The 23298-nt window shown below is 48.8% G+C and overlaps 1 protein-coding gene across 2 annotated transcripts; it reads left to right on the forward strand.

Annotated features, from left to right (window-relative positions):
* The first annotated feature begins 1648 nt into the window (after positions 1-1648).
* Positions 1649-19157, forward strand: LOC136405508 (ADP-ribosyl cyclase/cyclic ADP-ribose hydrolase 1-like). 2 transcript variants are annotated; one of them, XM_066384988.1, is made up of 8 exons: positions 1649-2001; positions 8375-8504; positions 10409-10544; positions 12434-12526; positions 15753-15819; positions 17449-17541; positions 17895-17981; positions 18811-19157. In XM_066384988.1, exons 1-8 carry the CDS (start codon positions 1727-1729, stop codon positions 18872-18874), a joined length of 945 nt encoding a protein of 314 aa, XP_066241085.1. In that variant the 5' UTR covers positions 1649-1726; the 3' UTR covers positions 18875-19157. The 2 variants fall into 2 exon arrangements, with proteins under 2 accessions (XP_066241085.1, XP_066241087.1); XM_066384990.1 differs by lacking the exon at positions 17449-17541 and having other exon boundaries at positions 1653-2001.
* The last annotated feature ends 4141 nt before the right edge of the window (positions 19158-23298 follow it).

Consider the following 23298-nt stretch of genomic DNA (forward strand, 5'->3'; position numbering starts at 1 on the left):
TCAGTAAATAATATTTAGTATACTTGCTTTGCACGAATTCTACTTGGGGCTTTCTTTTGAGTTTCTCTTTGTTTTGTCGTTAGCCTGCTCTGAAGAATGCTAGGCTGCAAACACATTGAACAGTCGCCTCTTAGATATTCAAGTATGTGTTCCTCCCCCAGCTGAGATCTTTGTGTTGGAATATAAGAACGGAAAACACAAGCGTTCCGAGGAATCAAGTAAAATTCTCATAAGAAAAGCTGTTGAGAAAATCTTGGCATGAATTTTGGAGTGTTCCGGGTAGTCTGAAATGTATATGTGAAATGACTAATAGATAAACTTTACCCGAGTTGCTAAGAGTGGGCTAAATTTGATGCCAGTAAGAGGGCTTGTCTGCTGTTCTTGAAATTCAGCACCTATTTGCCCTTGTTTGGGTGACAATATCCTGGTTTTCCTCCTGAAAACTTCCCCTGTGCCCTTCTAAGCCCAGGTGTGGCTCCACCCCCCAGTTCAGGCAGCAGAAGGTTGAGACCTAATCTGATCAGAGCAAGACATCCCAGGCCACAGTGATGGGCTCAGAGCTAATGGAAAAGATTTTCCTAAGTGACTGATATTCTGTAGGGTGCGCCTGAGAGTGTTTGCTTAGCCTACAGGTGGCGTGGCTCAGCAGAGCATGTGTTCCCGAGCCCACCACTTGGGTTTGAGTGTCAGTTCCCCAGTTCCACCACCTACTAGCTGGGTGGACTTGGGTAGGTCACCCTGGGTCCCAATCTCCCCATCGGCCCCACTTTACATCTGGAGCACAGGGAGGTCAGGTAACATACCTGGCCTCACCCAGCACTGAGTGATGGAACACAGTTTGAATCCAGAGCTTTACCAGCATGGCACTTGCCAGAAGGGGTAAGGCTTAGGCAGAGCCTTTACAGGGGCTGAGCAGGAACTTGTCAGTGCACAGAGCAGAGGTAGAGCTTTGCTCTGCAGGAGAAAGGATTGCTTGTGCACAGGTACAGGGGCGGGTGGCCTGCCTTCCTCTTTTCCAGGGAGAAGTACTGCTAAAGTGTAAAGTCCAAGGCTGATTGAGGGAACCAACTGACAGGTGCAAGAACACACAGTGTGGAATGGTTTCCTCTTTCTTTGTTTTTAGATTTTATTCATTGATTTTTAGAGAGGTGAAGGGAGGGGAGGAGTGGGGAGGGGAGGGGAGGCGAGGGGAGGGGAGGGGAGGGGAGGGGAGGGGAGGCGAGGGGAGGAAGAGAAAGGGAAGAAACCAGAAGCATCAACTCATAGTTGCTCCCTGTGTGTTCATATGTAGGCATAGTCAAGGGTTTGGAACCAACCACTGCCGCAGTGGAGAGCGTGGACCTGGAACGCTGAATTCATGGGTTGGAAACCACAGGCTTGCTTGGTCAGGGCACATATGAGAGTTGATGCTTCCAGTTCCACTCCCCTCCCCCGACCCCGGTAAAATGAGTAAAATAAAAGAAGACACAGTATGTTATTCAGCCATCTGAAGGATAAGATTAGGGTAGCTGCTACCCCTCTTTCCTTAAACTCTTTTTAAGTTCTTTCAGTCTTTACTGTTGCAGCCAGCGGGAGAGCTCTGAAGGATGGCGTGGGGGTGGGAAAGGAAGCTGAGAAAAGGCAAGTGAAAGATAACGAGGAGGCACATTAAGAGGCAGCACTCTCCACCCTTGCAGCCCAGCCTCCAGTCTAGCCTCTCCTCGGACTTCGTCGGGCCCTACCCTGCATGGACCCCATGCCCAACCACAGCCACGGATTCAGCCCCGTGCCCGGGGACGAACGCTGCGGCAAACTCGGCCTCTCCACGAAAACCAAGGTCTGTCTTGGCATCACCATTCTTGGTGTCGTGCTGGTGGTGGTCACCACAGCGGTGGTCCGAGTCCTGTGGCCCCAGGCGCCCAAGCACAAGGAGTGGAAGGGCATGGGGTCTACACCCCATTTTTCCGAGATCGTCCTGGGACGGTGCTACACCTACACTCAAGTCTTGCGGCCGGAGCTGAGGTGAGTGGGTGGCGAGGACTCGCTGCTCTGCACGACCCGGTGGGTACAGCGCGCGGTGGGCTCGGCGGGCACGGCGCAGCGGGGAGCTGTCCGGATTGCCGGAACAAAGCAGGTCCTGTTTCGGGACAGCTGAGAGCCGCCGGGCAGTGCTGTGTTCCCAGTACCCGACTCGCAGTTCGGCGCGGCGGGCAGCGGTGCCCCGGAGCGCGCGGGCCTTGGTCCGCTGAGACCACTTGGTGGGGAAGGCAGCCCTCTGGGCAAAGCACCTCCTGACCCGCAGCCGCCCTGGGCGCTCACGGCCCCGCTGCGGGAACCAGACTCTCCGCGGCCGCGCGCAGAGGTGGGGTGCGGTTTGGTGGAGATTTCTACTTTGCACTGGGTTTCCGTTCACCGTTTCTGACTGAAAGTGCCCCACGGTTACAGAGGACACCTGCTTAAGTGGTTTGCGGAGCTTGAGGGGAGGGATGGCGTCAGAGCCAGACCTCTGCACGGAGTTGCACTCTCTAACAGAAAACAGCGCCCGACTCCTCCTGCGCGTCGTGAAATGAATGTGGCCAGAAAACTCATTAACCAGACAAAGAAATAACTGTAACAATTGAGCTGTAACTAACACGGTAGCGGGAATCAGCTTGATGAATCTGTCCAAACCCTGGGAACACCATCCACAGGAGGTTGTGGGATCTTAACAGATGGTTCCTCCTGCACCCTCCCTGCTGGCTACTGATCTCCGACCCCCACCCCACCCCCACTACCCCAAGGGACCCGCTGTCTTGGCTGCCATTCCCAGGGCTTGACTGCAGCTGAGAACACATCTTTGCAGTTGTACATGAAGTAGTTCGCGCAGGGAAGGAGAAAGCTGCTTCTCAGGCTGCCGAAGGCCGCAGGAAGAGCTGCGATTTTATGCTGTGAGTTTGAGATTGCACAATTCGCGCCTAAACCCTGCAGTTCCAGGACTGGGCGCGGTGAGCCGCACCTGCACCCCATTTCCTGCTTCCCGCCTCTATGCTCCCCGCCTCCCCTGGAGCTAAGGGTTCGTTTCTGTCAGGTTTGGGTATCCATTAGCCAGGTCGAACTTTAGGTGACCTGGCGCCAGGGGAGTTCCCCTAACACTTCCTGCAGGAATCTTGACTGATAGCATTCCTCTGCTTGACCCTCAGCATCAGGCCTGTTTGCAGTCCCCCACTCACACTTACCTGGACAGCCCCTGCTTGGTCATTAGTCACTACCTCATGGCCTCATCCTGAGGAGAGGATTAGATAAAGAAGATGTGGTGCGGATAGACAATGGACTACTACTCAGCCATGAGAAATGATGACACACTCCATTTATAAACATAATTCCAATTTCTTCTATATTCTAACCCTTAAAAATTTGCTAAGCTCAGTTTTTCACTTCCTACTAGAAAGCAGTAAACATGATACACCCACATGGTAAGAAGTTATCTACCTATTTGGTGTTTGGATGTTTTAAAGGAGTTAGTAAAGCTTGTTTTTTTTTTTTTTGTTTGTTTTTTTACAGAGACAGAGAGAGTCAGAGAGAGGGATAGAGAGGGACAGACAGGGACAGACAGACAGGAACAGAGAGATGAGAAGCATCAATCATTAGTTTTTCGTTGCGCATTGCGCCACCTTAGTTGTTCATTGATTGCTTTCTCGTATGTGCCTGACCGCAGGCCTTCAGCAGACTGAGTAACCCCTTGCTTCAGCCAGTGACCTTGGGTCCAAGCTGGTGAGCTTTGCTCAAACCAGATGAGCCCGCGCTCAAGCTGGTAACCTCGGGGTCTCGAACCTGGGTCCTCCCCATCCCAGTCCTACGCTCTATCCACTGCGCCACCGCTTGGTCAGGCGAAAAGCTTGGTTTTAAGGGACATTTGAAATGAACCCAAGGCATATTGGACTTGGCCAAGACATAGAGATTTAGAATTCCAAAAGGAATGTTTAAGACATAGAGCAAAATCCAGCTGATCAAGTGATCTCATTTCGGGGACTTGGTTTCATATTTTAATACTCTGAGTATAATGTTTTAAAGGAACCTTTTAACCCCAGGGTATAAACATACCAATTTATGGCTGGGAACGGACTTCTGTTTCCTCCAGGTCTAGTCTTCCTCGTTCTTTCCACTCAGGGGACCTTTTCTCCCTCTTCCATATTCCTTCTTCCCCTGTCAGTATTCTCTCTCATTTTTTCTACTTTAAAATTAAAAACTGTTCAATTATGAAAGTATCAAATATGCTAAAACACCTATGGATAATATTACAAATATCTACTTAGTCCTTATGCCGTGTTAACAATTTTTTCCCATATTCTTTACAGATCCTTTTTCCAGCTTTTAAAGAAATAAAATATTACAGAAGAAAATAAAAATATCTCTTCCCTCAATTTCCTTTTCTTCTTTCTCTGAGGCAAACAATGCTATTTGTTTTCCCTGTGTCTTTCCAGAAATGTTCTCTGAGTATATACGTTTATATTCACTCCCAACTCACACACACATCCTCTCTTCTGTGTCTCACCCCCCCCCCATTACCACTGTACCTGGATAATTGGTGTAGTCTCCTTCTAGGTTACATAGTAATCCATTTTATGGACTTTTTAAAAACCATGTCTAGACTGATAGGGATGGACAATTAGATTGTTTTTAAACATTGGCGGTACATTACAGAACGTGCTTCATTGAAATCCTGTGCGTTGAAGACAGAATCTTGGAAGTGGAATCACTAGTTTAAAGACTATAATCACCATTTTAATTTAGAAAACATAGCCAATTTCTTTGTATGAGATGATTCCCTTCCTGGGGCAATGAGAGTTTCTATTTCTCCATAACTTTGCTACATAGGTTGTTTTGAAATTTGGGGGGATTTTTTGACTTTTTTATTTTTGCCAGCATGATAAAAGAAGATGTTACTGAAGTTGCATTTTAATTTACCTTTATTTTGTGTTTTTCCCTATAGAATAAATTTTACTTTTTCCAGTTAGATTCCTGGTAGCCTGCCTGGTGCTTCACAAGCACTCTGTATTTATTGAACAAAAGAATGGAAATATAAAATAAATAAAATTGTGTTTATTAATATAAATTTACTTTAGAAGCTTATGGTTATAGCAATCATATAGTGTAATAATGGTAAATAAATTTTCATGAATATAAGAAGTTAAGTAAAAGGTTACAAGTGACTGTCATAGAATGATTCAGACTTTGATGTTTAATTTCTTTTGCTAACTTGTTTTGCTTTGCAGATTTAAGATAATTTCCACTCCAATAGATGATAATTAGTAAGGAACGGGCTTGCTTAACATTGTAGGAGAAGATGTGTTCCGGCTTAAAATGGGGATGAGAGGAGGGGCATGAGAATATTACCCAGGATATTGCTTTCTTAGTGATACACTCATTGAGGTATGTTTTTCCCAGGATCTTTCCCCAAAATAAATTTATAAAATACATTATTAAGTGTAAAGGAAAAATCAACAATCTAGGATTCAATAACAAAAAGATAGGCCTTGCATTTGCAAATGAAAACAGCTCCCGACACGACTTCCTTGGTGAGAATTCAGACGGTCTGTTCTCAGTCTTCATATTCCTTGACTAAGCAAGAGCGTCTGACACCGTCAATCACGTCTTCCTGCCTAATGTACTTTCTTCGCCTGGTGTCCAGCATAACTCAATCTTCTCTGTTCTTGTCCTGTGTCCCTAGAAGTCCCTTTTCAGTCTCTCCTGGTTTCTTCTCCCAGCCGCTTAGATTGGTATCAAGACTTAGTTCTTTGTCATCTTGTTTTCTTGGTCTTTTTGAAGGTTTGGGTAGTTTCATGGCTTTATTTCTCCAGAACATCAGGCTCATATACCCATCTATTTGTTCCACAGCTTCACTTGCATGTGTAATAGATGCTTAAAACTCATTGTGTCCCAAACTGAACGCGTGATCAATGCCACCTCCACCTAAAGCCTACTTCATCTAAACAGCAACTCCATCCTTCCGTTGTTTCTGGTCCCCACCCTTGGAATTATCATTGACTCCTTAACATCCAACATCCAGTCCATTAGGATATTTACAGTGAATCAAGAATCTACCAGTTCTGACCATCGTCACTGCTACCACACTGGTCCGAATGACCATCAGCACCTGCCCAGATGACTTGTCTGCCTGCCCCTGTCCTTTCCCTCTTTCAGACCACACTCAACAAAGCAACCAGAGAAATCCTTTGTCATGTCAGTGACTTCCTATACCTCCTGTGACAGAATTCTCCACGGCTCCACAGTTCACAGTTCACCACGAGTAGAGGACAGGTTCCTTACAGTGGCTTATGAGGTCCTGCTCAGGCTGCCATCCTTATCCTTCTGAGTCCATTTGCTCCCACTCTCCGCCTGGCTCACTCTGTTGCAGCCACACTGGCTTCTTTGGCATTCCTTGAACATATTAGACATCATGACTTATGCTATGGCTGTTCCTTCTGGCCAGAATGCTGTTCCCTTAGCTGTCTGTATGACTGAGTCCTGCACTTCCTCCAGTTGTTTACTCAAATGTCATCTACTGTCAACCCTGTTCAATTGTAAACACTGCCACCACCCTCTGGGTTGCTCCTGACACACTTATCCTACTCTATTTTTAATTTTTTTCCCATGGCACTTACATATCTCTAGGGTACTCTATAACTTATTTATTGTTTGCCGGAGTCTGCCTCTGATTGAATGCAAACTCCCACAAGGACAGGATCTTTGCTTGCTTACAGGTATATCCTACATGTTTAAAAATGTACCTATCACAATGAATATCTTCCAGTTTAATGAATTGATGAGCTCTAAGCTTTCCTTTGGCTTGAAGAGTCTTCTAATTTGAAGACTGCTGAGAAAATCAGGAGTCTCACTAATCACCTCATCACAAGGTGGCAGTCTTGGCCTACAATGCTGACTCCAGTAACCAAATTTGAGAAATAACTGAATGAACCTGCTTGTTTTCTTTGGGCCAAGACAACCTGTCCTGCAGGACTTGTCAGCAGGAAAATTCACCAAGTGAGTGTAATCACCCTGGAGATCTACGTGCTTTAGAAACAGGACTGAAGGTCTCTGAGCTCTCTCTGGCGAGCAGTACAGTAATAATGGTGATGTCGCGTTAGTGACGGGACTGAAGTACAATTACTCGTGGGAAGGGTGTAGGTTTGGAGAGAGATGACAGCATGGTGTTATGACCCTGACGTAGGCTGACGGCATACAGGATGGGTCTAGCCGCCAAGGATATCTGGTCCTTCACCATTGCCATAGCTGTCACAGCCTAAGGCTTTCTGTCCCATCCCTTCTTACCCCATTCACTGTACCTGTCATCTGGGAAAACCTGTGCCCTGTCCTGGTCTTCAACTTGTCATGTGACGTAGGGAAACGGCCACCCCTCCGGGGTCTGAGGTCCTCGTTTCTCTGAGGAACAGCCTGCTGCAAAGGCTGGGGCTTGTCCTGACCCTGATGACTGGACTGTCCCAGTGGAAACCCACGTCGTTGCCCTGAGGGAGTGCTGGGCTCTGTTCACGTGTTAACACACGTACACAAAGGAAGTTCCACCTGCTGTCTTCTCCAGCACCCTGTACAATCCCCGTTAGTTCCTCCTGGCCTGCCGGCCTTCTAGCCACCAGGAGATGTTTGAAGGGGACCTGCTGTTAGAATTTTCATTTCTGACATGTTTCTTCCACTGTGGGGCCAGTTCAGAGTTTTTCCAGAGAGATTATTCAAACACAAATTCAAATGAGGTCACTTCCATGCTTAAAAGCATCGAATGGCCTCTCATTGTAACTAGAGTAAAATTTGCAATCTTTTCTTTGGTCCAAAAGTTTCAAGTGATCTCCCTCTCAATTCTTCCCTGACTTGACTTCTCAGCACACTGCCCCACCCTGGTTTCTTTACACCACAGTGATGCTGTTTGTCTCTTATTCCACCAAATCAGCCAGTTCTTCTCTGTCTCAGGGCATCTGCATGTGCAGTACCCTTGGTCTGGAATGCACTTTTCCTCATCATTTAGCTGCAGCTTACACGGTCTCTCAGGGAGAGCGCTCCTGACCCGCCTCCCCACAGCGGTCCGTCACACAGCCCTGTCGATTTCCTGCGTACTCACAGTCACCTGTGCTTATTTTGGTAACTTACCAGCTTGTCTCTATTCTATCTGTCTCTCTAACCAGAGGGTGAACTCCATGCGGGCAGGGACTTTGTAGGGCAGGAAAGGTAATGCTCACCCATAAATGTGTTGTACAGATTAGGCGAGATTGTACATAAGGAAACACATGGTAGTCAGTAAATGCTTCCTACATGAGAGTGTTTGGGGGAAGGGGTAATTATGCTCCAAGAACATGTTTGCAACCTCATTAATCATGATTTATTTTATTTTTCATGTTTCATCTCACAGACATAAAGACTGCCACAAGATAGGGAAGGCGTTCATGAATGCATTCCTTTCCAAGGATCCCTGTGGCTCTACGGAACAAGACTACCAGCCGCTGATGGAGCTGACCAATCAAAGCGTTCCCTGCCACAAGGTAACCGGGTCAGGTTCTTGGTTTGTCCACGGAGGCTGAAAGTCAGAGAGAAGCGGTCACAGGACCAAATGTTGACCAGGATGAAGGAAGAGGAGTAATTGTGGTTGGAGGGGTGAGTCTGTGGGGTGAACAGGAGACCGAGATGTGATTGGGATTTAGGACGGGAGAGGGGAGTAAGAGAGAGAAACGGGAGCACACAGCAGAGAAGGACTCTTGGTTAAAAATCAGGCAAAACAAACCTAACAGGAAACCAATCCAACCCAAACAAATCCAGCCCAACCTCAGTAATTACAATGCCCTCCCCTGACCTCCGGTGATACAACGGCAACCACAACCACAATGACTCCTGCTTGCATTTGCCGTCCTGTGGAAGAAGCAGGGCAGTGACTCCGTGCCCATCCCACCAGAGAGAAGAGGGCACCCTGGGGAGTTTAGGGAACCAGCACCTCCTCAGGTTGGACCATCCTGAAAGTGACCGGTTGAAATGGCACAGGATTTGGAGCCAGACAGGCCTGGGTTCTAATGCACTGATTATACTGGGAGAGTCTGTCCTGGAGTGAATCTTTTCTGAAGTCGGCAAGACAGGGACAGTGCACCATGCCCCAACTCACTGTCTTCCCACCGGGAGAGAGCTGGGGTTATCGTGGGGCCCCTGCTGGGCGCACAAGCACAGGGCCCTCGGTGAAGAGCCCTGGGTAATAAACATCTGGGCGACACTGCGAGGGAGGGGCTGAGCCCCACACGGGACCTGGCACTTTACTCACAGTGTCTCATTGAATCTCTGCATCCCGGGAGTTTCCTACAGTTCTTCCTGCTACCATTTTACAGCCGGGGACAGTGGGGCTCTGCGATGCCGTGGCTGTCCCAGGTCAGGCAGCTCAAAACAGTGACGCCAGGCTTCATGAGGACACGTGACTCAGGGGCTCGGGCTTTCGACCAAAATCCCACGGCCTCTGATTCAGAAGAGAAGGTCCATGGAGCTGAGGCGTGTTCTGAAATTTGGTTTTTTGTGCCTTTGAAAAGCAACCTGGAAAAACTCACCGTATTTGCTCTTTTCTTATTTTTTTCATTAGAAGAGGGGAGGCAGAGACAGACTCCCACATGTGCCAACCGGGATCCATCCGGCATTCCCAGTAAGGGGTGATGCTCTGCCCGTCTGGGCCGTTGCTCGGTTGCAACTGGAGCCATTCTAGGGCCTGAGGTGGAGGCATGGAGCCTCCTCAGAGTCCAGGCCAGCGCCTTTGAGCCAATTGAGCCATGGCTTTGGGAGGATGAGAGAAAGAGAGAGAGAGAGAGAAAGAAAGAAAGAATAAATAAATAAATAAATAAGGGGAGGAGAAGCAGGTGGGTGCTCCTCGTGTGTGCCCTGACCAGAATTTGAACCCAGGACTTCCACACACCTGCCAATGCTCTACTGGTGACCCAACTAGCAAGGGCTTCTTTTTTTTTCTTTTCATTTTTTATTTATTTTATTATTATAATTTTTTTGTGTGTGGGGATAGGGGAGATTTGGTAAAGGAAACAAGGGGTATAGAGCTGTTTAAGAAACAGCACTTCTACATAAAAAGAAGTAGCACGTAAGCAAAATTATTTTGCAAATAACTTTAGGAATTGTGTAACTTCCTAATAGCTCCTCCAGATGTGTTGTTCCAATGCTGTGTTTAGTAAAAAATTTTGTTCTGTGATTTTTATGTTTTGTTTTGTTTTTTACCTAAACTCAAAATAATAAGCTCATTTTACATTGTGACCTAGAACACACATACAACAGCCATGCACTCAACAACACTCACTCCGACTATATCTGACTTACTCTGTTATCTGTTTGTCTTTCATTTAAGAGATGTGGATGTTTTCCCAGCTTACTAAGTTGATCTCAATAACAGCTTGTGCTTATTTGTTCTTAGACTGTCCTGTGGAGCAAATCCAGCGAGCTGGCACATCAGTACACAGGGATCCTGAGGGACATGTTCACGCTGGAGGACACGCTGCTGGGGTACATCGCTGACAGCCTCACATGGTGCGGGGACGAGAGCTCCTCTGGTGAGGACCTGGGCCCGATGGGACTGTCCATCAATGTGAAGGGGCTCTGAGCTTGCCCAGGGGCCCAGAAAGATCAGTGTGGAGGACAGAGCCCCTGTACCCACCTGACGCCATCTATTCTTAAGACCAGCTCATGTGCATACTGTTTACCACACCTTTTACCACACCTCTGTGCCTTTGCACACGCGCTCTCTGCATGGAGCACCTTCCTCTGTCTCTGTCTGCAGGCTCTTCTTCATCCTTCAAAATCAACTTCAACATCCACCTTCCCAGTGGTGCTGCCAGCGCCCCAATCCCAGCTGATCTGTCTCCGGTTTATTCGATCACATTGAATCACGTGGTCTCTGAGGGCAGGGCTTCCGTCTAATTGATCTCTCGGTCCCCAGAACTTAACACTGAGGTGTTTGTGCAGTCAGGTTCACTGGATAGAGAAAATGAGGCACAGGTATATGCATATAAAATAAAAGATCAGCCCTGGCCGGTTGGCTCAGCAGTAGAGCGTCGGCCTGGTGTGCGGGGGACCCGGGTTTGATTCCCGGCCAGGGCACATAGAAGAAGCGCCCATTTGCTTCTCCACCCGCCCCTCCTCCCTCTCTGTTTCTCTCTTCCCCTCCCACAGCCAAGGCTCCATTGGAGCAAAGATGGCCCGGGCGCTGGGGATGGCTCTGGTCGAGGCAGAGCGACACCCTGGAGGGGCAGAGCATCGCCCCCTGGTGGGCAGAGCATCGCCCCTGGTGGGCGTGCCGGGCGGATCCCGGTTGAGCGCATGCGGGAGTCTGTCTGACTGTCTCTCCCCGTTTCCAGCTTCAGAAAAATACAAAAAAAATAAAAAAATAAAAAATAAAAGATCATTCAGCCTTAAAAGAAAAATAACAATCCTGTTATTTCCAACGACAGAGATGGATAGGAGGGGCATTTTGGTGAGTGAAAGAAGCCAGACAGAGAAGGAAAGTGCTGCATGATGTCCCTGATACGTGAAATCCAAAAATGTAAAATGAAATAAATGAACTCATAGAAACAAAGTAGGAAAGAGTTTGCAGGTGCAGGGGTGGGTGAGACAGGGCCAGGCTGTAGAGGCAACACTTTCACTGAGAAGATGAGTGAGGTCTGAGCTTGTGCACAGCGCGGTGACTGTAGCGGACGCACCGTAGGAGCGTGACGGGAATGATCTGAGAGTAGGACCCGTGTGCTCTCTCACAGACATGCGCACACGCACACAAGAGAAATCTGTGAGGTGGTGGGTGTGCTAATTATCCGCACATGGGGACAACTTTTCACAGTGAATATATGTACATCAAATCATGACATTGTGCATCTTAAATATTTTACAATCTAATTTGCCAATGATATGTCAAAAATAACTAAAAAGAGTGTGTTAAGGCAGTGTCCTTGGGAGAGGTGACATGGAAATTAGGCACAGGCACGCACGCTCTGTGCTGCTGTGTCTCACGGGGCCTGAGCCTGTCTCGATGGGAGGGTGTGGAGACTCCGAGCCCTCTGAGCCCACCGTGTGGGGCTGAGGGAGGAGGGGCGCTGTCAACAGGAGAGGGTTGGCAGGAAGCAGAGGGGCCCAGTGTGATCTCTGGTTTCTCCTGTACAGGGGATACTGTTGGGGTCTTGTCTATGTCTGATGAGTTTTCTGCAGTTTCCCAGAAATGTGACTCAAAGCTGGTCACAGTGTTCCTGTCTGGGATGTGGAAGACAAGCTAAGGACTTGGATGGGACTCAGGGGCACTCAGTTAAATTGGGTCGAAACATGTCCATTCTCTGTCCTCCATCTTGGCAGTGATGTCATTGGAAAATGGCTCCACTGTGATTAGTCAGGGAAGAACGGAGCTTAATTACTGATTTTATTTTCCACTTTATTTTCTATAAACTGTGTCTTTTAGAAATGAACTATGAGTCTTGTCCACACTGGAAGAAAGACTGCAGAAACAATACCGTTTCTGTATTCCGGGATACCATATACCATATCCAAAAAGGTATGTTCAAAATGTGACATTCTAGACTTTTGGAGACCAAAGCAGAAAGTGGTCATCTAGTCAGTGGTTGGTTGGAACTCTTTCTGGGATTCTACCCTGAGGAATATGTTCCTGAGTACATCCCAGAGTTTTTCACAGAGACTTTTAGGGCAGCATGGAGGGCCCGGGGCTGCGGCTGGAGAATCCTTGCTCTTACCCAGTTTTTGGCTCTGGCGTCCAGGAATCTGCTGCTTGGTTTGCCCTCCGGCCCCGGCGTTGCACAGTCTGTGATTCTTGGAGGAGTCCTAGTAAGCTGCAAGTGCAGCCCACTCCCTGTGAGCAGGCCCGGTCCTCAGGTCTGCTCATGATTAACATCTTTCATCCTCACAGGAACCCTTGAAGTAGGCACCGTGCTGTCACAGGGATGTACAGGTGACAGAGCGGACTGCAGGGAAGTACGCAGCCTGCTGGGTGCACGCAGTGCACGGCGGTCAGGGAGCCGGCCCCACGCTGTCCCTCAGCAGTCCGCAGTTCCGGCCGGGAAATACTCATTGTCTTCCTCGCCCCCCTCTGTTCCTGACTTCAGTCTAAGCTGCCGTTGTGTGTTTTTATTTTTCTTATAAGTCACTACTATGCACGCAAGTGGACTAGGGAAAGAAAAGAAAAAAAAAGACGTGAAAAAAAGAAAATGAGGGAGAAAGTGAAACAACACTACTTAAAATTCTCCAAATTAAAATGTAGACACAGAAGCAGGGACAAGTGCACATTTATGACAAGTCCTGGGCCTTGTCATATGTCCTTACCTGTGTCACCCATTTGTTCTCACAATGGTTATTGAGGGAGGGTTATGAGTAAAGATATGAGACCCAGAGGTTAAGGGACTCATCCAGGGTCAGTGGGGTAGGAAGGAGAGAGAGCCCCACCCACCGTAAGGAGATTCAGGAAAACCCTGTAGGGTTAAGGTGGTCGCCTGTGATTGGACATAAGGAGACCATTCCGACTCGGACAGAGTCTTTAATCACCGTCTGACCCTCAGAGTCCTCATTTGTCACGTGGGGATAAAATTAATGCCTGTCCCGTAGGGTTACCTCAAAGTTTAAACAAGACACCGCTATCCTGTTCACTAAGAATGCATTTATTTTTAGCAAATGCTTGTTGAGTACATAATATATGCTGTGAAAAATCAGAGGGATGGTATAGTTTTTTTTTTTATTTTAGAAAAATGTATTGCTCTTTCTGAAAAAAGTGTCTGTTTCATCACTCTATGATATGTTCTAGGCTGTGCAAGTGCTATAAACCTTCTATATGGCAAGCACCTGTATGTGTTCCCCACACTGTCCTGGGTCCTAGGAGCTCAGCGGTGAGGTGATCGCAGGTGCACCCTACCTCTGTGAGCTACGCTGGGACTGAACCGTTGTCTCAGCCAAGTGCTCACTCACAGACGCGTGCAGACAACCTTCTTTTATCAGACTAGAACCTTTGTTTTTCTGACAATAGAAGCAGTGCCTCTTGGGGTTTAAATCCCCATTCTACTTTGTCACTTCCAAATCACCTGGGGGTAGATGGAGCCAGCGCTCCCTTCACAGGGCTACTTGAAGATTACACGGTATTGCAGGCTCAGGGCTTGAGAGGTGTTGCAGGCTCAGGGCTTGGCACCCAGTAGGCTCTCGGCTGAGTTAGCACCTGTGAGTGATACTTTTAGGGCCTCCGGCCTCCGCTCATCACCCCCAGCAGAACGACAGAGGCCACACTGCATTTTCCCAATTCCATTTCAAGTTCTTCATGCTGTTTCATCACCTGCAGACAGACTAAAGGCCAGGTTTCTTTTTTTTTTTTTTTTTTTTTTTCATTTTTCTGAAGCTAGAAACAGGGAGAGACAGTCAGACAGACTCCCGCATGCGCCCGACCGGGATCCACCCGGCACGCCCACCAGGGGCGACGCTCTGCCCACCAGGGGGCGATGCTCTGCCCATCCTGGGGGTTGCCATGTTGCGACCAGAGCCACTCTAGCGCCTGGGGCAGAGGCCACAGAGCCATCCCCAGCGCCCGGGCCATCTTTGCTCCAATGGAGCCTTGGCTGCGGGAGGGGAAGAGAGAGACAGAGAGGGAAAGCGCGGCGGAGGGGTGGAGAAGCAAATGGGCGCTTCTCCTGTGTGCCCTGGCCGGGAATCGAACCCGGGTCCTCCGCACGCTAGGCCGACGCTCTACCGCTGAGCCAACCGGCCAGGGCCAAGGCCAGGTTTCTTAGCAAAGCATTCATGGCCCTCCGTGAACTAACTTCCCTACCCAACTTCAGAAGCTGCTGAAGTGTGCTTCTAAACTAAACACAAAAGCCGCTAGGCCTTCTGTTCTTGGCTCCCTCAGCCTCTACCAGGGGAAATCCTACCCGCCTTTCAGCTTGCATTTGCTCTATTTCTTTCCTCACCTGCATCACGGAGGGTTTGGGCTTCTTGCTTCCTCTTTCCCGTCCTTCCTCCCTTCACAGGTTTCCAGGGGCGCCCACTCTGTGCCATGTGTTGGTGTCCAGGCTCCAGGGCTGAGTGGCAGCAGGACAGCCGGGCTCACTGCTCTCAAGGAGCTCTCGTGTCGGTGGCCACACCCGCAGGAAGCTCATCCTCCCTTGTGAGATGGCCGGACAGAGTGAGAAGGGGACCTGGGCTGGTCCCCGCGGACGGGCGTCCTGGCGGAAACATGTAGATTCCGTTGTTCTGTTCACTGTGTCTTCTCCAGCGCCTAGCAAAGGGTCCGGCTGAATGTCTGCTTGCTTAATATTCATTCATTGATTCATTCATTCCCCATTTCTCCTTGTGTCTGTGCAGGCCTCAGTGTCCCTTTCATGGTGTCCCCATTTCCCTGACCCCTGAATCCTCTGTCCTGCGCCCTAGATGAAATGTGCGGTGTCTATAGTTCATGACACTAAAGAAGCCCCTTCATCTTCCCCCTGCTGCGATGCTGCTCTTCCTCGTCTGCACGCTGACTTCTGAGCAGCAGTTGAGTAGCAGTGGTGTTGAACTTCCTTGTGCAGACACAGGGCAGAGCACCTGCTTCCAGAACTCTCCTGTGAAGTGGAACCCTCCAGGGTTTGTGCTGGAAGCACATCCTCCCGGCGTCCTGAGCTGGAACCACACAGTCTGTCCCCTCCCCCAGCTCGTGCTGAGAGCTGCTTTGGGGGCCGCCGCTGGGGTGTGCCGATGAAGTTTGTGTGCTGACATATTGTTGCCTTTCTCTTTTTGTTTTAAGTTTGCAGAAAATGCCTGTGGTGTGGTCCAGGTGGTGCTCAATGGGTCCATCAGTAACACCTTTGATAAAAGCAGGTACTGATTTCTTTGTGTTCTATTTGCCTCCTATTGCATATTTCATCTACAGAAACAGAATTCTCATGTTTGAGGTCAGTACGGAAAATTTGGGTTAGAAAAGATAGTATTTTTGTATTCTTTGGAGAGATTTGTCTTTCTAAGTGAATGTTTTTGTCCGTCTTCTCCGCTGCGTGCAATTCTCTGAGGGTCCTAATGGTGCCCACACTGTGTCCAGCTCCGTCTAGACTTTTCGAGGCCTGGAGGCATTTTCTCAGCTCGGGCCTCCAGTACATTCCACACTGGCTGTTTCCTGCCTTTGTTCCGGCTGTCCCCTCATCTGTCCTGCCTCTCCTTCCTGTCTGTACAAATCTTCACCACCCACGAAGGTCTGTCCTTGGACCCCTCTCTCCTCCGTGGACACGTGAGTCCCAGTCCAGCGCTACAGCTGCTATGGGGACATCAGGACCTGTGCTGGCTCTTGACCTCCATTATTTTTTTGCAGGTGTTGTCAGCAATTTAGTTAAAACCAACACTGCAGAGGTCCTCACATGACATACGTGACTCTAGGCAGGGTATTTAACCTCTCTCTCTCTCTCTCTTTTTAAAGATTTTATTTAGTGATTTTACAGAAAGAGGAGAGAGAGAAGAGGGTGGAGTGAGAAGCATCAACTCATAGTTGTTTCTCGTTAGCTGTTCATTGATTGCTTGCTGTATGTGCTTTTACCGGGCAAACCCATGATTTCAAACCGGTTACTGCCGTGATCCAGGTCGATGCTTTATCAGGCGGAGACCTTAACCTCGTTGAGTCCTTTAGTGAGCATGTGCAGGGTAATGAAGGTTAATTGAGATAATGTATGAAAAGTGCTGAGCTCTGTGCCTGAGAAAGAGAAAGAGCTCAGTGAGTCTCAGCTATTCTCTCATTTAATCCACACCCTTGGGCACACCAATGCCTTCCGTCTCTGCTGCCTTCTGTGTTCAGTGTTTGCCATGTGGACGACCTATTCTGTCCTTGTTCCTCAATCCTTCCCTGGGTAGGGCAGGACTGAGAGGAAGAAACAGTCCAGGTGCCCCAAATTAAATTTCCTTTTGTCTTGTTTTAATATCTAACTCTACGAAGAATCACGTGTCCTCTTGTCTTCCTCTTTTGACCTCACCCTTGTGGGTTTTGGGGAGAAGGTGGATTTCATAATCTGGTGGGAGGGACCTAAGTTCCTGCTGTGGAGTGGCAGGTGTCAGAGACCAATGGGGAAGAGCTCAGTGTGGGGTCAGAGCAGCACATCAGGGTCTGTCAGAGTCATGTCCCGCTTGCTGAGCCTGTGGGTCACCTGGCTTGCCCGACTGCAGAGCCTGGCTCCGCGGGGGGTGCGGACTCTGGGGCTGCTATTCCACGAGCCCCCAGCCAATGTTGTTATGTTGGTCCAAGGCCCACTCTTGGACAAACAAATACTTAAAGGATCAACAACAAAGTACAGATTAAGGGTCTTCTTTTGAGGATCTTATTCAATGAGGGTCACGCTGAAAGAGGAGAGATGGCGTCAGTTCCAGAGGGTGGGTTCTACCAGATGGCACCCTGCCTTTTCAAAGGGGCCGGGGTGCCTGAACGATTTAGTTTGTGGCTGACAATGTTTCTTGTCTCTTCCATCTTAGCATTCTTGGACGTGTGGAAATCCACAACTTGAATCCCCTGAGGGTTCCTGTATTACAAGCCTGGGTGATGCATAACCTTGACGGAGCACACAAGTACGTGTTACCACTGTGCACCATATGTTCTTAGGGTCACTGTAGGAGAGTCCACAAGAGAACCCACAGTCACAAGAATGCAGTGAGGAAAGACTGGCTCAGAAAATGAGTGGGCTCTTACTCTACATTCAGCCCATCCCAATGGCCTCTCAATTTTATTTTCCCATAAGGTATCCACCTAGCACGCACCTTCCACTTCCCTGCTGGCCTATGAATTCTTAGAAGTGACCTGTGCTCCACCCCCCCCCCCTTATCCCAGTGCTTAGTGTAAGGCCTGCTACCTAGTGAATAGATTGACTCAGAAAATGATTGCATGACCCTGTTATGTTAACACCTTTTCCTTTCTTTCCCAGTCACTCCTGCTCAAGTCTCTCCATAAATGATCTGAAATTGATTTTAAACAGAAGGAATATTACATTTACCTGCCAGGATGACTACTGGTAATCGACTTGATTTCCTTTTGTTTTTTTGTTTGTTTGTTTGTTTTTAGAGATAGAAGGGGAGATAGACAGACTCCCACATGTATCCCGATGGGGATCTACCTGGCAGCTCCATCTGGGGCCAATGCTCGAGTACCGAGCTATTTCCAGTGCCTGAGACTGATGTACTCCAAAGGAGCCATCCTCAGTGCCCAGGGACATGCTCAAACCAACTCATCCTCTGGCTGCAAGAGGGGAAGAGGAAGGGAATGGAGAAAGCAAGGGGGTGAGAAACAGATGGTCACTACCTCCATGTGTCCTGACTGGATATCGTACTTGGGACATTCATATGCTGGGCTGATACTCTATTCACTAAGCCACTGGCCAGAGTCAATTTGTTCTTGAAGAAGAAATAGCCATGTCACCTTCTGCAGCCATTTTCCCGTGGGCCCTGATGGTGATCTGGGATGTGACCTATGGCGATCTCTGTTCCCTCTCCTTCCCACCCACTACCTGACCCAGAGGTGTTCCCAGCCAGTGGCCTTCTGAAGAAAATATGGGGGTCCTTTCTCAGGGTGCTGCTTCTTGGTCATCAGCGACATCCATAGCCCATATCTCTGCCCTGTTAGAGCCAGACATTCATTTCCATCCCACATCTGAGCATCAGACAGTTCTTCTCAGTATTTACTTCTATGGCTCTGCGGGTCAAATGAAACTACACTGGCCGCCCTTGAAGTCATTCAGTCCTGGGTGCCTGGCTCTTTCTCCATATTGTCCTGCAGGGGAGGAAAACTGAACCATCGATGAATTGGACGTCCTCTTGATATCCATCTTTGCTTTCTTGTCACAGGCCCATCAAGCTTCTTCAGTGTGTGAAGAGCCCTGAGCATGCGCTCTGCAGTTCTCCAGCATGAGCCACCTGCACGGAGGTTTCAGGTCCGCTAGCCCTCGGCGACCTGGCTGTGATGCAGGGATGCGCTGGAGGGGACCTGAAGGCCTGGGGGATCCTCCGTCATCATGTCAGCATCGGAAATGGAAGCTTTACCTCCCAGAGTCTTTATAGTATCTCAAGCTACTGGCACAGTTTTTATTTTCATTTCTTAATATTCAAGAAAAGATTATTATCTAACAGAATGGCAATTTTTATTAATTAATTTTTTTTAATTTTGTAAGAGTTGATTTGAGCCAAACTGATGACATATGTTGAGAGCTCAATCTTGAATGCTCTCTTATGTTACCTCATTTTAATGTTCACATGATACTTCTGTGTTGTCTATATGTTGTCAGCACCCTTTCCATTGAAGAGTGAGCACATCGAGCTCTCTTATTGGGACAGGCCAGTAAAGAAAGGCAGATGCCCACGGTCTTCAGAAAATGGGACATTTCCAGATGAATCACCACATCTCAGGATACATTTCTGTGCCCTTTCTCCAGATAAGCTATCCTGTTTATCTACTGTGGTTATGGGTCATCTCGGGAAGATACTCTGTAGGGTATAAGTTACCCGTTCACTTGGCAGTTTACCTCTAACCAACATCTCTGTGATGTTGATGTTGCCTGTTGGATTAAATTGAATGCAACTGAATCTAGAATGTGTTTTTTTCTGGATGGCTTCAAAACAGATACATTTGTTCCTCCTCTTCCGCTTGGTCCTGGTCCTGGTGCTCAGTGTCCCACAGAAGGAGGATGAAGTGAAACTGGTGTCACTCCTAATACTGGCAGTTCAGATTGTCCATTTCTCTTATTCTCTTGGTCAATCTTGCTCAGGGGTTATCACTCCCGTTTCTGTGTCGAAGAACCATGATGAGGTTAACAGGACGGCCTGGACAGCGGGCATTGAAGGAAGAATTGAATAAGTGGGCGATGAGCTGCCCAAGGCAGCGGGTCCTCTCCCCCGCCATGGTCAAGTGAGACGGGCAGCTGGACAGACCATGGACCGTTGTCCTGGGCATGTGTTGTGGGTGAGGGAGGTGGCCCCAAAGAGTCCAAACTTACTGTCTGTGGAAGACCCCAGAATTCTCACTAACTCCTCTTTATCCCTTGAGACATCAATGGAGGATTAGTGCTGTTTGCTTTTTATTGAGAATCACACAACAGTCCTGTTCTGTATTAAGAAACCTCGCCCTGAGCTTTCCTGGAGTCTATGGGATGGCATGGTGAAATGTAGTATACTTAGCAAGGTGCACACATGTGAAATGTTTAAAGTCTTTTTTTTGTCTTTCCTTGTATTTTTGCGAAGCTGAAAACGGGGAGGCAGTCAGATAGACTCCCGCATGCGCCCGACCAGGATCCACCGGCATGCCCACCAGGGGGCGATGCTCTGCCCATCTGGGGCATTGCTCTGCCACAATCAGAGCCATTCTAGCGCCTGAGGCAGAGGCCACAGAGCCATCCTCAGCGCCCGGGAAAACTTTGCTCCAGTAGAGCCTTGGCTGTGGGAGGGGAAGAGAGAGACAGAGAGGAAAGAGAGGAGGAGGGGTGGAGAAGCAGATGGGCGCTTCTCCTGTGTGCCCTGGCCATGAATCGAACCCGGGACTCCTGCACGCCAGGCTGACGCTCTACCACTGAGCCAACCGGCCAGGGCCATGTTTAAAGTCTTGATGCCAAAAGTGAACCTACTCAGAGATACTAACACGCATCTTACCAGGCATTTCACGACTGTGTCCCCCAGTGAGCTCCACTGCAACGATCAAGCACCACTTGGGCCAGAAATCAATTTTTCTGAGGTAATCAGGAACTTCCAAGTTCTCTGGGAGGCCAGAATAGGTTTGGAAGCCACCCAGTCAAGAACTACACAAGAAATTACTCCAAAGACTGGTCAGGCAGAGAAGTCTTTCTTGTCCCAAGGACTCTTGGCTGTCACTTGGTCACTGTGAGACGTGGCCACTGCTGTTTCTGGGAATGGAAGTAACAAAGTAGTTGGTGCATGGTTTATGGGAGATGGCACACAAAGCCTGGCACCTGCCCTGGCACCCTGCCCGGGCTCACAGCTACACCGAGCCTCCTGACGCACCCGCCCTGAGACAGGAACGTGCTTAAACAGAGCCAGTGGTGGGATTCAGCCGGTTTGCACTGGTTTGACAGAATCAGTACCTAATTTTTTGTTGAATCTGGCGAACCAGTTGTTAAAAGGGCACTTGTCATCAGGGTTCTCTCTAAGGTGGGGACCTGGACACCCGCCCAAAGTGGAAATCACAATTTTACATTTCTTACTCTTTTTTAACGTTCTTCTGCACAATAGTGTATTCTAAGTGCCTGTAGTCATGTTCATTCCATCCATAGGTGAAAGAAATAGCCAATGAGGATGCCAATCAAGAAGTAATATAGAAATATATTAAATAACAGTTTTATAATGTTTTTTAATCAGGTATTATTTGATTTTTTGTTAATACTTTAAAACTCTTTCTTATAATCTAGTTGTGTGTACCTCTTTGTTCTTATTTCAGTATTAAATGCATGAAATAATAAACTACCTTTTATATATATTTTTATACTTAAAATGGTCATGAGGGCAGAGAATGGGTTGTTAAATTATTTGATTCCCACCGCTGAACAGAGCTCAGTTTTTTAACCTGTAAAATAGGGTGATAATAGTACCTATCTCTGGGTTGTTCTGAGTATTAAGCAAGATGATAGAAAGATATCTCTTAGAATATGGTTGATACTTAGAAAGAATGCCCATCTGGGGCATTGCTCTGCCACAATCAGAGCCATTCTAGCGCCTGAGGCAGAGGCCACAGAGCCATCCTCAGCGCCCGGGAAAACTTTGCTCAATTAGGTTAGTTTTATCAATTAAAAAAAAAAAGGTTGGAACCTGTTTTTATTCCAGAGGAAATTCCTTGCCAACCTGCTTGGTTGAGAAGCTGAGACCTGGGAGAAATGGAGAAGGAGGTAAGGTATGGCCCTCTGACCATCAGCACGGTCAGCCACACAAGGTTTCCACGGTCTTTGACGGCTAGGACGTGTCCACATGAGAGGACTAGGTGGGGACCCTCCTGAGACCTTCCACTATGAGCTGGTGCCCACCCCAAACTGGAAGTTAAATGGTATCAGGACGACGATGCCCACGCCCCCCCCACACACATACCAAATCTAAGAATTTAACATTTATAATTGTCATTCTTCAGCCCACCGTGAGTTCAGCAACTTCCCCTGGCATTGCCAATCCAAGCCCTGCTCCGTGACCAGGGCACAGCCCTGTGGTGACAGTAAACAAATGCGAGCAGCTCTCCTGAGTAGAATGAAATCAGAACACAGTTGCCCGATGTAATCAGCCCAGCGTTTAGGTGCCAGAACAAATCCCCCTCTGTAAAGGCCACTTCATAATCAGTTCAGTTTCCAGAGCTGCCCTCCAGGGAATTTTACCTGAATGGCGAGTCATCAGATCCAAGTTGACTGCTGTTCGGAGAAAGGCCCTCTGGGAGCCACTTAGTCTCAGATCACTCTCGCTCGCTCAGAGTTAATGACCTTGTCTGGCCCTGGGCCATAGGGGCAGACCCCAGAGCTTCTCCAGGCACAGCTTGCTTGGACCAATGGGGTGGGAGGGAGCGGCTGTAGTCCTTCCTGCTCCCAGAAGGTGGGGAGGCGTCACTGAGTCAGACTGGATTATTTTATAGACCTGTGGTCAAGTGTCACCTGTGACCATTAACATCACAAATACTTTCACAATGAAGTGAACAAAAAAGACATTTCTGTAATACTTTATTACAGATTGATGAGAGAATAACAGCCTTGTGGCTGCAGAACAGTGACCTAACCTCTTCACCAGAGGAGTGAGGAAACAGACCCCCCCGGGGGTCCTGGTGGGTGGGTGTCAAGTCTCCCCTGGGGATCCTGGAGGGTGGGTGTCTATTTTCCCCCAGGAGTCCTGGAAGGTGGGTGTCGAGTCTCCCCGGGGGTCCTGGAGGGTGGATGTCTATTCTCCCCTGGGGGTCCTGGAGGGTGGGTGTCTATTCTCCCCCTGGGGGTCCTGGAGGGTGGGTGTCTATTCTCCCCCTGGGGGTCCTGGAGGGTGGGTGTCTATTCTCCCCCGGGGATGCTGGAGGGTGGGTGTCGAGTCTCCCCCGGGGGTCCTGGAGGGTGGGTGTCTATTCTCCCCTGGGGGTCCTGGAGGGTGGGTGTCTATTCTCCCCCTGGGGGTCCTGGAGGGTGGGTGTCTATTCTCCCCCGGGGGTCCTGGAGGGTGGGTGTCGAGTCTCCTCTGGGGGTCCTGGAGGGTGGGTGTCTATTCTCCCCCGGGGGTCCTGGAGGGTGGGTGTCTAGCCTCCCCTGGGGGTCCTGGAGGGTGGGTGTCTATTCTCCCCCGGGGGTCCTGGAGGGTGGGTGTCTATTCTCCCCT

The sequence above is a fragment of the Saccopteryx leptura genome, chromosome 5 (assembly GCF_036850995.1).
Source record: "Saccopteryx leptura isolate mSacLep1 chromosome 5, mSacLep1_pri_phased_curated, whole genome shotgun sequence".
NCBI lineage: Eukaryota > Metazoa > Chordata > Mammalia > Chiroptera > Emballonuridae > Saccopteryx > Saccopteryx leptura.

Excerpts from the sequence above, each read along its gene's own strand:
- LOC136405508 (XM_066384988.1), top strand. The coding sequence starts at position 1,727 with ATGGACCCCATGCCCAACCACAGCCACGGATTCAGCCCCGTGCCCGGG. Across the intron at positions 15,820-17,448 it reads AACACCTTTGATAAAAGCAG|CATTCTTGGACGTGTGGAAA; the intron begins GTACTGATTTCT and ends CTTCCATCTTAG. Across the intron at positions 17,982-18,810 it reads ACCTGCCAGGATGACTACTG|GCCCATCAAGCTTCTTCAGT; the intron begins GTAATCGACTTG and ends TTCTTGTCACAG.